Source organism: Sinocyclocheilus grahami, unplaced genomic scaffold (assembly GCF_001515645.1).
Source record: "Sinocyclocheilus grahami isolate Dianchi unplaced genomic scaffold, SAMN03320097.WGS_v1.1 scaffold538.1, whole genome shotgun sequence".
Lineage (NCBI taxonomy): Eukaryota > Metazoa > Chordata > Actinopteri > Cypriniformes > Cyprinidae > Sinocyclocheilus > Sinocyclocheilus grahami.
The window spans coordinates 149,406-168,147 of record NW_015505717.1 but is presented as its reverse complement, the minus strand read 5'-3'; the positions used below and the strand labels follow the sequence as shown (position 1 = coordinate 168,147).

Below are 18,742 nucleotides of genomic sequence, written 5' to 3'. Positions count from 1 at the left end.
TTTAAGCATTATCGTATCGCATATCGAATATCGCATTATTTAATGAGTTATCGCATATCGCATTTTTCTTCAATATCGCACAGCCCTAATAGATAGTAATGATTAAAGTGCGAACCTGATAGCTTTCTCAGGAAAATGTCAACAAAGTAACTATCCACTTGTTATACAATGCATTTTATCTGAAGTATGATCCCAAATCCCATGTTTGTTTGTTTTTTGAGAGCTATTAGTTATGTAAAATTAAGTATTATGCTAAATTAACCTGGTATGAAAACTCATAAAATGACAGTATCCTTACTGAGGTCATAATTTGGCATAGTTTGTAGAACTGGCAATCAATTGATTGTAATAATTATTTTTAATTATTTTAATAATTTTGTGCAAACTTGTTACTGCATGATTTTCCACACATTACAAAAAAAAAAAATGAAAGAAGGAAAATTGTCATTCAAATTGTGACGTCCAAACAGTAAAATAATTTGCGCTCTTTCTGCAGCAAGACAGGGAGACAAGTTAAAAAATAAATTAATAATAAAAATAAAATAATAATTTTCTTGAATTTTACATAAATTTAAGTGTTGACTGCATTTGTCAGGCTTGTTCATTCATCAATTCATCAACCCTGTTACCAGTATAATTATTTGGGAAATCAACATTCATCTAACAATAAACCAGCATTTGGAACCAGTAGCTGGCTGATTATTGGCAGCGTAATTTAAGGTAAATTTACAACACTATTTAAAAAATTTTTTTTTTTTATATCTTTGTCTTTGATTTTGATATTTGTTAATTATTATAATATTTTTTAATAACAAAAACCCACCAATCAGGATTTTTTTTTACTGTATAAAAGACACTTCTAAGTGTTTTAGGTCTTATTTTGTACTCTATTTGTGGAAAGTGGCAGCCGCATGAAATCTTAGGATGAGGGGTCCTGCATTTACTCTCAGTATCTCAGGGACTATCATATGTGTTTGATATACCTGAGAAAATAACTTAAAGCATGACTTCAAGCATACTGATGAATGACAGAGGTCTTTATCTAAATATATCTGTTCCACCATCACAGATCAGTTTGTTAGTTTATGGATTATCGCAATTCATTGGTCACAGACAGAGAATCCTGGAAGGAGGAATCCTTGAAAACATTTTCTCAGCAGAATTCACAAATCTTTCCTTGAAAGGGACCCAACCATTAAAATCTAATCTTTAGGTGTGAGAAGAGCTCTGTTTTTTTTATGTCCACACTGAAAAGATTTCAAACCACTAAAATTGAAAAGGTAGAAACTTAATGATAGTGATTTCATCCCATTTTAATGTCAATTTCAATCCCTGTAGCCAATAATGCTTTAACCGATTGAACATTTTTAACCACTTCATAATAAGAGAGCAAATATTATAGATTATTTATTGTCCATTACACTGAGGTCTGTCTTTCTACAGTGTAATGTCTGGAGGAACATATGAGATATGAAGATTATTGACAGTGTACAGCAGGTGCTTCTTAAGGCCTTATTGATATGTTGTCTTTGTGTTTATTGAATGCTTTACCTCCCGCTACGAGGTCTAGCTCAGTCAGTTAACAGTTCAGCCAAAACGCAAAGCCCCCTGTGACTGTTTTATCCAGCAGGTCTAACCATGGTTATTTTTTGGTGTCCTTCCATCCTTTAGAGTCTAGACAACCAACAAATGCAGTCATTGCCTCCAGGCAACTGCCAAATGCTGAGAAACTTCCACCCACTCTGTGAAGTTAATGGAAATTGCTGTTAAATTTGGCGTATTTCTTTCAATAAAAACTCTGTTTGATGATTAGTCCATAAGTAAAATAAAACACTAATTTTACCTTTCAGCCAATTTGCATGTTCCCATTCATTATTACCACTACATTTTGGATCATAGTGATTTTTTAAATACAAAAAGAGAAATATGGATAAAAATATATTTTAAAAATTATATTAAAATATTCTATAATTTTAATATAAATATATATTTAATATATAATATATATATATATATATAAAAAAAGATATATTCATACAATTTGCATGTTCCCATTCATCACCACTACATTTTGGCTTCCTATATTTTAGTTTCTTGAAATCATAATGATTTCAAATACAAAATTGTTTTCAATATAAATATATGTGCTATAAATATGCTTTTTTTATAGCGAAAGTAAAACAACATTTTACTTTTCAGACAATTTGCATGTTCCCTCTCAACATTTTGTCTGTCAAAATTTTAATTTCTTAAAATCATAGTTTTTTTTTTAACAAGTAGAAAAATACTGATATACAAAATTATATCTAGATTTTTACAATTACACATTATATATGGTGTATTCTGACTTTTATACTCTCATCCGGTACAATGATGACTTCAGCTCACGGCATTGAGCCTCTCGTCAGAGCAGGGTTGAGACATGGAGTTGTCAGTGGACTCAGTGTTTGCCTGTTGGATGTTATTCAGGGTTAGAGATTAGCTGTCTAAATATGACCCTCTCTCATGAGACAATCATCACTGTCCCAAAGAACCTGCCTTTGAGTGAGGTACTGTCTTCATAGCTTGAAATCAGCACAAAACATTGGATCACGTTTAGATGCAACTCACATGTCTTTTACCATGTAACATTCATGTTGTGGAGAAGAAATTAACATGTCTGCTTATGGTCTGTTTACAGCAATGTGGACACAGATGAGCTGTGTGGTAAGAGTTCATACTTTTTATTGACAGTATTACTGGAAGGTTCACTGTAATGATGAAAAGATACTTGAGGCAGCATTCCTCTGAACCCTCTGGAGAAACTATAGACACACTTCAGAAATGACAGTTCACTGAGGAAGTCATATGATCCTGCAGGAAATCTAAAGAATGTCAACAGTTCCACCAGTAACCCTGCCATAAGTGAAGCACTCACAAACATATGAAGTTACTTGAATAAACAATAGGATATTTAAGGCATCTTTACAGGCTGCCTAGAGGTTCTCCAGAGGGCTCTGTCTCAGGTATCCTTTCATTTTTAAAACATTTTTTCTGTTCAAATTATGACTTGTGACCCATTTGTGCCCAAATTTGTCTGATTGGTTTCATCCATATAGTCATGTTAATAGTGTCCTATTTGAACATGTTCTGCATTTATTTTCCCAGGTTTTTTTTTTTTCTTTCTTAAAATCGTATTTGAATGTGCGGCAACTATAGTTGCCGGTGGGCAAATTTGTTGTATGCACCCCTTCAATGTCAAATTTGAATAGGAGGAGAGCATTTGGCATCTAACTCAAAATAACTTTCAACAGATCAATCTTTATTCATAAACAAATTTATTATGCATAAAAGTTGAAGAACTTTCGATTTTAAGCATTATCGTATCGCATATCGAATATCGCATTATTTAATGAGTTATCGCATATCGCATTTTTCTTCAATATCGCACAGCCCTAATAGATAGTAATGATTAAAGTGCGAACCTGATAGCTTTCTCAGGAAAATGTCAACAAAGTAACTATCCACTTGTTATACAATGCATTTTATCTGAAGTATGATCCCAAATCCCATGTTTGTTTGTTTTTTGAGAGCTATTAGTTATGTAAAATTAAGTATTATGCTAAATTAACCTGGTATGAAAACTCATAAAATGACAGTATCCTTAGTGAGTTCATAATTTGGCATAGTTTGTAGAACTGGCAATCAATTGATTGTAATAATTATTTTTAATTATTTAACTATTTTGTGCAAACTTGTTACTGCATGATTTTCCACACATTACAAAAAAAAAAAATGAAAGAAGGAAAATTGTCATTCAAATTGTGACGTCCAAACAGTAAAATAATTTGCGCTCTTTCTGCAGCAAGACAGGGAGACAAGTTAAAAAATAAATTAATAATAAAAATAAAATAATAATTTTCTTGAATTTTACATAAATTTAAGTGTTGACTGCATTTGTCAGGCTTGTTCATTCATCAATTCATCAACCCTGTTACCAGTATAATTATTTGGGAAATCAACATTCATCTAACAATAAACCAGCATTTGGAACCAGTAGCTGGCTGATTATTGGCAGCGTAATTTAAGGTAAATTTACAACACTATTTTTTAAAAAAAAAAATTTATATCTTTGTCTTTGATTTTGATATTTGTTAATTATTATAATATTTTTTAATAACAAAAACCCACCAATCAGGATTTTTTTTTACTGTATAAAAGACACTTCTAAGTGTTTTAGGTCTTACTTTGTACTCTATTTGTGGAAAGTGGCAGCCGCATGAAATCTTAGGATGAGGGGTCCTGCATTTACTCTCAGTATCTCAGGGACTATCATATGTGTTTGATATACCTGAGAAAATAACTTCAAGCATGACTTCAAGCATACTGATGGATGACAGAGGTCTTTATCTAAATATATCTGTTCCACCATCACAGATCAGTTTGTTAGTTTATGGATTATCGCAATTCATTGGTCACAGACAGAGAATCCTGGAAGGAGGAATCCTTGAAAACATTTTCTCAGCAGAATTCACAAATCTTTCCTTGAAAGGGACCCAACCATTAAAATCTAATCTTTAGGTGTGAGAAGAGCTCTGTTTTTTTTATGTCCACACTGAAAAGATTTCAAACCACTAAAATTGAAAAGGTAGAAACTTAATGATAGTGATTTCATCCCATTTTAATGTCAATTTCAATCCCTGTAGCCAATAATGCTTTAACCGATTGAACATTTTTAACCACTTCATAATAAGAGAGCAAATATTATAGATTATTTATTGTCCATTACACTGAGGTCTGTCTTTCTACAGTGTAATGTCTGGAGGAACATATGAGATATGAAGATTATTGACAGTGTACAGCAGGTGCTTCTTAAGGCCTTATTGATATGTTGTCTTTGTGTTTATTGAATGCTTTACCTCCCGCTACGAGGTCTAGCTCAGTCAGTTAACAGTTCAGCCAAAACGCAAAGCCCCCTGTGACTGTTTTATCCAGCAGGTCTAACCATGGTTATTTTTTGGTGTCCTTCCATCCTTTAGAGTCTAGACAACCAACAAATGCAGTCATTGCCTCCAGGCAACTGCCAAATGCTGAGAAACTTCCACCCACTCTGTGAAGTTAATGGAAATTGCTGTTAAATTTGGCGTATTTCTTTCAATAAAAACTCTGTTTGATGATTAGTCCATAAGTAAAATAAAACACTAATTTTACCTTTCAGCCAATTTGCATGTTCCCATTCATTATTACCACTACATTTTGGATCATAGTGATTTTTTAAATACAAAAAGAGAAATATGGATAAAAATATATTTTAAAAATTATATTAAAATATTCTATAATTTTAATATAAATATATATTTAATATATAATATATATATATATATAAAAAAAAAGATATATTCATACAATTTGCATGTTCCCATTCATCACCACTACATTTTGGCTTCCTATATTTTAGTTTCTTGAAATCATAATGATTTCAAATACAAAATTGTTTTCAATATAAATATATGTGCTATAAATATGCTTTTTTTATAGCGAAAGTAAAACAACATTTTACTTTTCAGACAATTTGCATGTTCCCTCTCAACATTTTGTCTGTCAAAATTTTAATTTCTTAAAATCATAGTTTTTTTTTTAACAAGTAGAAAAATACTGATATACAAAATTATATCTAGATTTTTACAATTACACATTATATATGGTGTATTCTGACTTTTATACTCTCATCCGGTACAATGATGACTTCAGCTCACGGCATTGAGCCTCTCGTCAGAGCAGGGTTGAGACATGGAGTTGTCAGTGGACTCAGTGTTTGCCTGTTGGATGTTATTCAGGGTTAGAGATTAGCTGTCTAAATATGACCCTCTCTCATGAGACAATCATCACTGTCCCAAAGAACCTGCCTTTGAGTGAGGTACTGTCTTCATAGCTTGAAATCAGCACAAAACATTGGATCACGTTTAGATGCAACTCACTACCATGTAACCATGTAACATTCATGTTGTGGAGAAGAAATTAACATGTCTGCTTATGGTCTGTTTACAGCAATGTGGACACTGTGTGGTAGTGTGGTAAGAGTTCATACTTTTTATTGACAGTATTACTGGAAGGTTCACTGTAATGATGAAAAGATACTTGAGGCAGCATTCCTCTGAACCCTCTGGAGAAACTATAGACACACTTCAGAAATGACAGTTCACTGAGGAAGTCATATGATCCTGCAGGAAATCTAAAGAATGTCAACAGTTCCACCAGTAACCCTGCCATAAGTGAAGCACTCACAAACATATGAAGTTACTTGAATAAACAATAGGATATTTAAGGCATCTTTACAGGCTGCCTAGAGGTTCTCCAGAGGGCTCTGTCTCAGGTATCCTTTCATTTTTAAAACATTTTTTCTGTTCAAATTATGACTTGTGACCCATTTGTGCCCAAATTTGGCTGATTGGTTTCATCCATATAGTCATGTTAATAGTGTCCTATTTGAACATGTTCTGCATTTATTTTCCCAGGTTTTTTTTTTTTCTTTCTTGAAAATCGTATTTGAATGTGCGGCAACTATAGTTGCCGGTGGGCAAATATGTTGTATGCACCCCTTCAATGTCAAATTTGAATAGGAGGAGAGCATTTGGCATCTAACTCAAAATAACTTTCAACAGATCAATCTTTATTCATAAACAAATTTATTATGCATAAAAGTTGAAGAACTTTCGATGCAAACCCCAAAAAAGTTTTATCTAGCTTATAATCTCTTGAATATGAAAACACAACAAATCCATTTGTCTTAAAGTGGTGGAACATAGTGCAGAACAAAGTGCAGCCATTAAGTTGCCCCAACAGGGTATTGTGTATCAAAAAGTTAAATGAAAATAAATAGATAGAATGAAGAAAATATTACATCTATATTAGGGCTGCACGATAAATCGCATGCTGATTACAGAACCGGCTTTCTGACAAGATGCGCGTTAAATATCGCATGCGATTTATCGTGCAGCCCTAATCTATATAATAAAAAAGGTATAGCTGAGAGAAAATTACAAATTTTTTTAGGCCCATAGTATTCAATGGCTGACTGTAGTAGGTGATTTCATATAATAATGTAAATGTAAACTCATTACTTGTCTGAATTTCAACATTATAATGGAATCATAAGCTACTAGTCATAAAAAGAATTATAGGGTCCTTGACCAATTAGAATGAAACGCATCCAAACTGGATAAAGGGGCCTCAATATTTTGCCCCTTACAAGACATAATGTCATAAAAGGGAGAAAAAGATAATCTACAGCAATTAATCCCATGTGTTAGCTCTTTATCTTTCCATTCTTCCTTTTGTGTGACTGACGGAAGTTTGTAAACTGCTGCTGTCACTTGAAAACTAGAAATTCCCACCCCCCATGACAAAAGCAGACACAGAAGTGGGGCAGTACCTATAGTTGCCGCTTGGACTTTTGACTAAGTATACAAAAAACTATAGATCTCCTGGAAGATTTGTTTTGTTTGGATGATTCTAGAGACCTTCATGATTATGTAGATATATATATATATATATATATGTCAACAAAAAATACTTATTAGTAACATGAAAATTACATTTCTTTGGGAGGGTTTGCCTTCGCCATGCTTCCTGGAAGTAGGGGTAGGAACTTGACAGCCTCATGTGACCGGAAGGAAATGAACCTTTCTTTTTTTCTTTTTTCTTGAAATCCTTTATTTGATTGTTTGCTTGCATGTCATTGTGAAATAAAACATGGATAACATCTAGAAAAATACTTACAAAAGGAAAATGACAACAATAAACCGAGGCAACTATAGTTGCCGGTGGGTTTACATGGGCTAATGTATTACACTGTTTTATATACAGTAAATGTGTATATGTGGAAGATCATTTATTTATAATAAATCATTTAAATAAAAAAAAAGGTTTGGGGTCAGTGAAATTTAATAACGCTGTACTTTTGAACTATTCATCAGAGAATCCTGAAAATAATTCAGTTTCAGCATCATTACTCCAGTCTTCAGTGTCACATGATCATTCAGAAATCATTTCAATATGCTGATTTGCTGCTTAATTATTATTGATTCTCAATTATAAATAATGGTTCTCATTATTATAAATAACATAAATTATTATAAATAACAGTTTTGTGGAAATCATCATACTTTTTTTCAGGATTATTTGATTAATTCAAAAGAACAACATTTATCTGAGACAGAAATACTGTATTTTGTAACATTATACATGTCTTTATTGTCACTTTTGACTAATTTAAATGCATCCTTGCTGAATAAAAGTATTAATATAATAACAAAAATATTCAGCAGCACAACTGTTTTCAACACTGATAATAATAAATGTTTCTTGAGCAGCAAATCAGCATAATAGAATGATTTCTGAAGGATCATGTGACACTCAGTTTTGACAACACAGGAATTATTTACATTTTAAATGGTATAAAAGTAGAAAACCGTTATTTTAAATTGTAATAATATTTCACAATATTACTCTTTTTACTGTTTATATCAATTAAATGCAGCCTCAATAAGCATAAGAGCATTATTTAAAAAACATAAAAAATTACCAACCTTAATAAATGAAAGGAAGAAAGTAACTTATGAAGTAAAGTAGTAAAGTATTACAATGAAAAGTGCAAACATCAAATATAAATATGTACATTTTGCATTAGATTAATACAATGTATATACATATTTTACAGTAGTTCTCAATTACTAATTTGCTTTGAACAATGAAAATATATTCTATAGAAATTCTTATTCTATGGTCATGCATAGAATTATTTCCAACATTAACAAAACATGACATTATTTTATCAAGTGATGTTTGAAATGTGTTTTTATGAAATCATTGTCATATGTATCTTAATATTTTAAATAGTCTTTCTTTCTTTTAGAATACTTCTCTCAGCATCTTGGAGAATATGAAAATGTCCTCGCTGCCTTGGAAGACCTGAACGTATCCATACTGAAAGCCATGGATAAAACCAAGAAGGTGAGTTGCCTTCATGCTTTTACTGCATAGAGTGTTCAACAAATGATCTCAATTACATAGTTGACTGAAATTACATCTATGAGAGAAGATGGAAAATAGTTTTCTTATCTAATGTATGTCTGGCCATCCTCTGACTGAAAGCAGTATTAGCTGTGTACTTGAACATATATAACCTTTGTGTATTTATGTGGCCGCTGCCACTTGTTTTGAACTCTGAGTGTTTGTGAGTAGGCAGCAGGTAGACGTGATACCTGAAGCACTAAAATTAGTATTCTGCATCCATTCCTGGAGGCTGTCAGTGTCTGATCTTAATCACACGCAGCATGTTCCCTGGGCCCTAATGCGGCCGTTTGGTGTGTAATTTTCTCTGAGTCGTTATAAAGCTGTGTGAGCTCTGAGAGTGGATGAAGATGGATCTGCAGCAGCTCAGACTCACATCTGTCTGACATACACAGCCATGCTGCTGCCACAACCTGCTGCTTGAGCGATAAAACTGTTTCATCTCAATGATTCAAAATTAATTTCTGTTTCTTGATAAAATGGATGTTATTTGTCAAGAATAATCAGACTACAGACAATTGTGTGGCCACAAACTGCACTGTAAAACTGAGAAGACACTTGAGGGAACAGTTTGGGTTTCTCACACAAACAAAAATGACTGTCCTTTGAGGAACTTAGAAATTAGTGCTCATTGCGGTATACTCATGGTTCTTCACTCAAGGGTACAGTGAAGTTTGAAATAGCTGAGGACTGGTGTTTGTGAACATTCGGACGTCACCCACAACATTGGGGATCACTTTTGAGTTACCTCAAGAATCTTTTCATTTCTACAGTTATATAAACTACACTCAAGCTACCGTTTTTATAAAAGACCGCTACACCAGTCTTCTAATGAACGTAGCTTGAACTTTTAATAGGGAAAGAACTATTAGATGATTTAATGATTTCAATTTATTTGAAAAACAACAACAAACATTTTAATTAGGTTAAATCAGGGGTTATGATCATAAACTAAAACTAAAAACATTTGTAATACTTGAAATAAAATAAACATTAACTGAAATAAAATGATATATGAAAACTTAAATTGAAAAGAATATATATACTTCAGCTACCTTGACAAGGCAACATTTCTCATCTTTGTTTAACTAAATAAACTAAAACTATACAGACATATTTTAAAAACAGGCAAACTAAAAAATTACAAATAACAGTAACAAAATTACTAAAACTTTAACTAAAAATAAAATGGAAACAACTGATAAGAATAAAATCAAATATGAAATATCAGTGATACTAAAATAACACTGGGGTGAATGCATTAAATAGCATTTAAACAGATATTTTTATACTAAAAATACAGCCAATAAATATTTTTATTCATAATTTATCAAACAAAATGTGGTAGTACACAGCAACATATATTTAAGTAAATATATATGTAGTATATATGTATTTCACTACAAAAAAACGGTTTACGGTTTACTACACTTTCTTCTAGTTCTTTACCGATAGGAGCTAATGAAATGAAAATCGTGCACATTGATAAATATAAAAATGGGTGGATAATGATACACAGTGGCAAAAACATTTTTATCACATTACACTACTACTTTCTAAAAATGACACTATTTTTTTTACACTACTAACTACTGTCACATAGCCTACTGAAAAAATGCATATAAAGTTAGTAGTGTCGACACTAGGGTTGCTACTCCTAAACACTGGCCTCAATTTCCATCAAATGTTCATATACAAAGATTTAATAGAGATCTTGTATGTTTAATCTATGATTTGTGGACAATAATTACATAATACTTGTTAATATGTGATTGTCACAGTAATTAACTTCAATAAATTACTATAATGTGCTTGGTTATTGCCAAAGACTAAAGGATACCCAAGACGTGTCACTCGTATAGTTTTGAATGGGGAAAAATGCAACACTCAATATGGCCGCTCGATCGAAGGAAGCCCCGCCTTCTGAATAAAAGAGCCAATCACTTATCGGTAAAATCATCTCATCACTGGAGCTGCCGGTCCCGGTTGTTATAGAAACAGTCAGCATTCTGGAGACGTGCGCTTAGGACTGCGCATGCGCATTGGCTTGTCTAGCCTGAAAAATACGTTTTTTAATGCTATTGGAGCATAAGAAACAACATTTATGAGACGGTTGTTGTTAGATTTCTTTGGTGATTTCAAATATGAAATTTAATCGTAAGCTTGGCGAACAGTTTTGGAGAATTTGATGTTTCCCCATTCAAAGAGATAAGAGCTGCACTTGCACGCCCGAGAGCCGTTTCAAAGATGGCCGCCGAGTGAAATGACTTGTCTTAAAGGGACTTTGGTTATTGCACCACAGTAATTATTATCTTCAAAACAGTTTTTATATTAGACTCATGAACACAAAAGACACATAAAAAAGAGATTACTAGATTGCATCTCTCATGTGAAACACAGGATGATCTGCTCACAGATGTATTGATTGGGTTATTGGCTGCTGTCTTACTCTTATAGATGTGCAGTGCTGTCGGTGGTTATCAGCACTGACATTCTGGTCTGAACAGCAGCGCTTATCTTGCCGAGCGTCTGATGTCAGTAATTGGCACAGTTCACCGAGGAACACGCAGGTATGAGCTGCGTGCATCAGTTCCCGCCGAGCCATTTAACCGAGACTGTCTGCTGCCTCGCACAGATAATGAATTAGCCAAGCGCTGACTCCAGGCCCAGCAGACATGTCACTTAATGCATGTGAGCGTCTCCGAAATGGAGTCGTCGGCATGAAGGGCAGTGCTGTGTCATTTCATAATATCGCTTGATTAGTGAGGCAGACAGAGGAAGTGAAACACGATTAACGAGTTAAATGGGACTTTTTTTTTTGTGAAAGACTACGGGCATTTGCTTCTGTGTTTTAGTGTACGCCTCTAAACCTTCAGCATTACTGTGAGCAAAAGAGCAGTAAAAACAAATCCTCACATGAATGAGAAGTGACCGTCTGCTGAAGATGATGAGAGAGAGGTGCAAATTGCAATTGATTGTTTTATCACTGCATGGTATAAAGTTTTAGGTGCGTTGACGGGTGCTGTTTTTGTTCAGCCAGAATTTCATGTGATTTGATACTGTTTTGCAATGTTCAAAGAGCATGAGGAATAACACTTCTCATTTAGAGACCAATATTGAACCTCAAAGAGAGAAATAGTGCGAGAAGATGGAGTAGAACAGACATAATTTGAATGTCTCTGTTTGCTGTCCTTAAAATATTTAAACAATTGTGTAGTTTTTGAATCGCCACTGGTTATAATTTACAGCACTATCCACTAACCATAAAATATATATAACACATTTCTGGCCACAAAATAAATGAAAAAATTATGAATTACAGTTCAGTGACATCTGCCATGCTATGAACAATAAAAAAGACACCGTGAAATCAAAACTGTGATTTTCAATTTAGCTTTGAATTCATCTGTATTATTTTTTGTGTTTTTGATAGTCATCTGCGTTCACCAAGGCTGCATTCATTTGAAAAATATTATAAGAACCGTAGTATTGCGAAATATTATTACAATTATAAATATCGCCACTGGTTATAATTTACAGCACTATCCACTAACCATAAAATATATATAACACATTTCTGGCCACAAAATAAATGAAAAAATTATGAATTACTGTTCAGTGACATCTGCCATGCTATGAACATTAAAAAAGCCACCGTGAAATCAAAACTGTGATTTTCAATTTAGCTTTGAATTCATCTGTATTATTTTTTGTGTTTTTGAAAGTCATCTGCGTTCACCAAGGCTGTATCCTTTTCGAAAAATATTATAAGAACCGTAGTATTGCGAAATATTATTACAATTATAAATAAATGTGTTTATTTTAATATGTTTTAAAATGTCATTTATTCCTGTGATGTAAAAGCAGAATTTTCAGCATCATTGCTCCAGTCTTTAGGGTCACATGACACTCAAGAATAATTTCTTATTATTATCAGTGTTGAAAAAGGTTGTGCTGCTTAATATTTTTTTGTGAATATTGTGATACATTTTTTTCAGGATGTTTCGAAATAACAGCATTTATTTGAAATGCAAATCATTTCATCTGTAACATTAATATAGTAAATGTTTTTACTGTCACTTTTGATCAATTTAATACATCATTGATAAATACAAATATTAATTTCTTTATATATATATATAGCTAGTGTATATTAAAGTTAATGAAATGTTGTTTTACCACATTGCTTAAAATACAGTTCTCTATTTTGGGAAAATGGACCAAGCTAACACACACATTAAATAATTATAATTTATTTGCCTAATTATTCGTTTAAAGAAGCAAGCTCAATTGTACCTGACTTTTTGTTTCAATAGAAAATGTGTTCACAATGAATAGGAAAGAAAACTGTACATGTCCATATTTAAGAAAGGTAATGCTTTTAATTTACTCTTGTGATTATGAATGCAAAGACTGATTATGAGTAGCCAAATCATAATCATTCTAACTTGTGGGGATAGAGAAAAAAAACAAGGTGTTAGCAAAGGAATTTTCTTTGAGCTCTCTCTTCACACCACTTGATAATGTGCGCGTCTCTATTGCACAAGCTTCTTTAATCATGAGCAACCACAGATAGTGATTGTGTATGGCAACAAATAGTGTTGTATTTATTGCATAAGGCCACAAGTGGGTGTGCAAACCAGCTGCTGTGATGCAATGTGGTCTCTGCCCTCAGGAGGACAGGCCTCTATAAACAGCAACCACACTTATGAACATCATACTGTGAGCGCTCATATCATCCAGCCAATATCTCTTGCCTTCAAGTGGAGTCATGACAGATTTATAGCTCAAATATTAAACATATTGTTTTTATATTGATGATTTTATCTCCAAATTATGTTTTTTATAAGAATGACATCTTTGTAACATGAGTCACTTACCTTATAGTATCTCATTTAGTCATTTTACAGCATCACACATCAGCTTCAAACTTTTATTACAGCTTGTCATTGAAAACAATGGAATATGATTTATGTATTTATTGGTTGGCTTATTTTTTGCTAAAAAGGGCATTAAATATGTCTCTGCAGAGCAAAATTAATGCATGTATTTTTATCACAATCAATATGATTGTTCTGAAGAATTTAATTGTGATTTATTCGTTTTTTTCCCCATGCTGCAGACACTTTGTATTGATTGCTTGAATGTGTGGTTACGTGATTGGCTGTTGTGTAAAATGTTCAAGCAAGCACCGACACTGGAAGGAAAGATTAGTGATGTTTGCTGCTTGTTAAACAGCTTCAGGTTATGCAGGTCTTGGTTGCAGTGATTCATGCTGAGGTTATCGTAAAGGTCTGTATGTTTAACTGTCTTTGCAAATACACATGTGTTGGTGGATCTGTTGGATTTGTGACTGTCAACGTCTTGAGCAAGTTCATAATAGACATGGTGAGCAGCACCTGTTTCATAACTGGATGTTCAGAAGAATTATGTGTCCTGTTAGCTGAGGGATGCTCTTGGCTTTAATAATGGCTTTTCTTTGTGACAGAACACGGTTGCTTTAGCGCGCAACATAATTATAGAGGTGGTGATGTGAGGCTGCGGATGTGAAATAAAATCTCGTCCAAAAAGATAGAGAGGTTTGAGATACTCCAGTTTGAGATATAGTTATATTCCTAAATTGAAAGCCATGATGCATGAACTGTTTCGGTCACGTATACCTGTATTGCACATACCTCCACAAACACTTAGAAAGGGACGTCCTTAGGGGGGTGCAACTGGTGCATGGACCAAATGGACCGAGGGGTATATATATATATATATATATATATATTTACACACACACACATATACTGTATGTAAAAGTAAAAGTAAAGGTAAAGGTTTGTTAAAAGCACTTAATTAATGACATTTTCCCATTTTCCGTGACCTAATCTAAAGTGAGAACAATTTATGCTTAATAAGTTAAGAAAGCATTATATAACTCTTTACATATAAGCTAATTAAACAAAAATAATTAAGTTAATTACAGTGACAATGAATGAAGAACTCACTATTTGTATAGAGTCTATTAATGTATTAACTATAGTTTATAAACTATGAATTAACTATAAACTAATTGTTTGCAAATTATTTGTAAGTACTTTATTAGTGGATACTTATTATAAAGTGTTACCAAATTAGCATTCATTCATATTTTAGTGTGTCTAAAATGCCAGTGTATGTTCAAAGCTCATTCTAGAGCAGCCGTGATAATGAAACCTCTGTCTTTAATCTGCAGGACTATCAAGAGGCCACGCATCTGGAGCAGTTTGTGACACGTTTCCTGTTGAAGGAGACCACCAGTCAGCTGCACTCTCTCCAGAGATCTCTGGAGTGTGCCATGGAGACCACAGCCGAACAGACCCGGCAGGAGAGGCAAGCCATCCAGATTTTGTTAAACATACAGTTTCTACTGTACATGTGGAGTGAGCAGAAGATGAGTGGATATTTTCAATTCATTGTCTTTGGCTGAACGTCTGGCTCTTTCAGGGGATTGTCTGCGACAGCAGAACAGAGCAAGTGGTGATATTATCATAACATTGAGATACAGTGGGTACGGAAAGTATTCAAAAAATGAACTTAAATGATTTTAGCAAATGACTGCAATATAACAGAGAGTGAAAAATTTAAGGGGGTCTGAATACTTTCCGTACCCACTGTATATTCGACTTTATGCAAATCACATATTACAGTATTGAATTCAGATTTTAAATGCTGTTTGGGTGCTTTCATTGTGGCTAGACTGTGACACAGATTGAATATCTAGAGCATCAGTGGCATTGATTGTCAATAGACCAGGTAACAAGCAGACCATTGACCCAGGCCTTTGTTTTTGTGCAGAAAGGGGACGGATGCCAGTTTAAACCATCACAGAAGCAACAGAACCTGTGTGTGCGCGTGCATGTGTGTTGTGCTTGATTAGCAGCTCATTTTGAACTCACAGCGTCTCTGACTCACTGGGTTTGTGTGATGAGGAGGGTCTGCTGCATGGCCCGTCGTGGGGGTCAGCAGCTCCTTATAGAGCGTAGAATTTAGACTGCAAAATGAGCTGTTTTGTTCCAGCTCCTGGATGATTGCATGCTAGAGAGAGCTGCATGCCTGAGACTGTATATGCACGTATGTGTGTGTGTGTCACAATGTGCCCAGTACCTCTCCTCCCTCTCAGTGTGCAGCAGCTGTGCTGCTCCGTTCACCTTATGATCTCAAGAAAATTAGTTGGAGCAGCTGGCCTAAAGAAATGAAGGATATGCTTAGGTTGGGTTTTAAAAGGAAGTGTTTCCTTTTCTTTTTTTGACTGTCAGAGACAAAAAACACTCTGGCTCTGATATAGCCAGTTGCATCCTAATTAATTGGTCAATTCAAATGACCTCTATATCGCCTCTGCAGGTGATACAGTGTGTCTAACTTAATAACTGTGCACCACTGAAATATACAGCATTTATTGCAGTTATTATTAAAAACAGAGGCAGTTATAGACACTATTTAGGGGGGCTTCAGCCTTTCCTGTGTTTAATTTGAGCTTCTATAATCTGTTATTTTATATATTTAAAAAAAAAATAGTTCTTCATGGTACTTAATACAGTCTGAGGATATGTGACTCTAAAATCTGTCCTACTCAGTTGTAGGTGAACTATCACTTTAAATTTGTTACATTAAGTATTATCTTTCTTCTTTTCAGAGGTGAACTCTGTCATGGTATTTATTTAGTTTTAATAGGACTGTCATAAAATATAGTTAAATATAAGTTATGATATAGAAATAATTTACAATAAATTCCCATGTGTTAGCATTAGTTAAATATATTAGATAACTTGAATGAATAAAGAACAATACTTCTATTGCATTTATTAATCCTAGTATTATTTTTTAAATCAAAAGTTCTATCTGTTAGCATTAGTTAATGCACTGTAAACTACCATGAACAAACAACAATTTTATTTTACTAATTTTTTTATTTTACTTTATTTTGTTAACTAACATTTACAAAGCTTAATAAATGCTGAAACATTGTTAATAAATTATTGCTCATTGTGATGTTAGATAATGCATTAATTAATGTTAACAGAAGAGACCTTATTGAAAAGTGTTACCAAAATAATTTATTAAAATAAATAATAACCAGTACGTTTTTTACATACATTTACCAAACTAAATGTAATTGTTTAATGCTAAATCATCACATTAATTCATGTTTAATCAGAAAATTAGGAGAGTAATCATAATTTTGACAGCCATAGTTTTTAGTACAAATTTGGTACAAAGGCATTTTCAATTATTTCACGTTGGAAATATCTCAGTGGCATTGGCTTTGGACTGATCTCTCCATCTTTCAGTCCTCACAAGTCGTTTTCAGTCAGCCTATCACAGATCTTGATCTACGCTGCTAATACAGCTGTACCAAGTCTGCAGCCTCACTCACAATCCCATGAGCACACTCTAAATATCTCCACTCCTGCCATGCCAAGTCCCCTCTGACCTTTATCTCGGTTGGATGATTTTTTTACAGAGCACATATTTACACAGTTAAAGGGATAGTTCAGGCAGAATGTTCATGCTGCTCTGTTAAATACAGTGAAATGACCAGGACCTGTCAAGATCCAAAAAGGCACTCTATATAAAAAAAAAAAGCATAAACACTTATTCTGTTAACTGAATGTTATGTTTTCAGACACTTAATTGCATGTTATTTGTTATATAAAATGCAATCAGCTGAAATTTAGAGTACCTCTTAATCTCTAATTTCATAATTATTTCTATCATTATTGAAATACGGTTAAAGTGCACTGACAAGCATTTATGGTAAACTAAAATATACTTTAATGTAATTTCTATTGAAACCATATCATGTATTTAAATATATTTGTAATGACACATTTGTAATGTTGAAGTTGCAATTTAGTGCATTTAAAATATATTAACCTTAAATGTGATATTGAATAACACACTATTAATCAAGTGACAAAAGATTAAAACATAATGATTTAAAATATACTTTACAGTAAAACCTTTCTTTTTATATTATTACAAAATGCACTTTTTATCTTTTATCTGTTAAGAAACATTCATGAAAGTATTCATGAAGTGTACTTAAGTGGCCTTTTATTTCATTTATATGTTATTATATGCAATTACAGTTTAAGAGATATACTTTTAACATTTAAAGTACACTACAAGTGCACATGCAATACAATTAAGCATACTTTTCACAAGTGAAGAGCAGTCCATCATTTACATTCAGAAAAATGGAAGTGAGAAGTGTTACATTTCTCCTTTTATATTCCATGAAAGAATAAAATCATAGGGTTTGGAACAACATTAGGGTGAATAAAAGATGACAGTATTTCCATTTTTGAGTGAACCATCCCTTTAAGGAGAGTTTTCATCATTTTTTCAAGCACAGACCTGTGCATGTCTTCACATGGCTACACGTGTGTAACCTCTTATATCACCATGCTTTTGTGTCACAGTTGACAGTGTGGAGTTTCATAACATTAGTGTATTTTAGAAAGTGTATAGACATTTTGAGCCTAAAGGCTTTGAGATGGCGAGGCCTGGCGTTATATGGCCAGCTCATTTTATGCTGATGGATTCCCACTGCGTTAGATGTGCTGAAAGTGGCTGGTGGCCAGAACAAATTGAAATAGCGTGGTCCATTCTCTATTCTGTCTGAAGCGTCGAGTCAGGCTCTCTGAGGAGCAGCACGCACACA

The 18,742-nt window shown here is 33.4% G+C and overlaps 1 protein-coding gene across 1 annotated transcript in view; it reads left to right on the top strand.

The window, feature by feature from the left end:
- Window positions 1–18,742, top strand: part of LOC107555561 (N-terminal EF-hand calcium-binding protein 1) — a 39,353-nt gene that overhangs the window by 6,685 nt on the left and 13,926 nt on the right. The window contains exons 4-6 of the mRNA XM_016238390.1: window positions 2,681–2,706; window positions 8,894–8,991; window positions 15,272–15,408. Coding sequence (XP_016093876.1) covers window positions 2,681–2,706; window positions 8,894–8,991; window positions 15,272–15,408 — 261 coding nt within the window. The remainder of the gene's footprint in view (window positions 1–2,680; window positions 2,707–8,893; window positions 8,992–15,271; window positions 15,409–18,742) is intronic.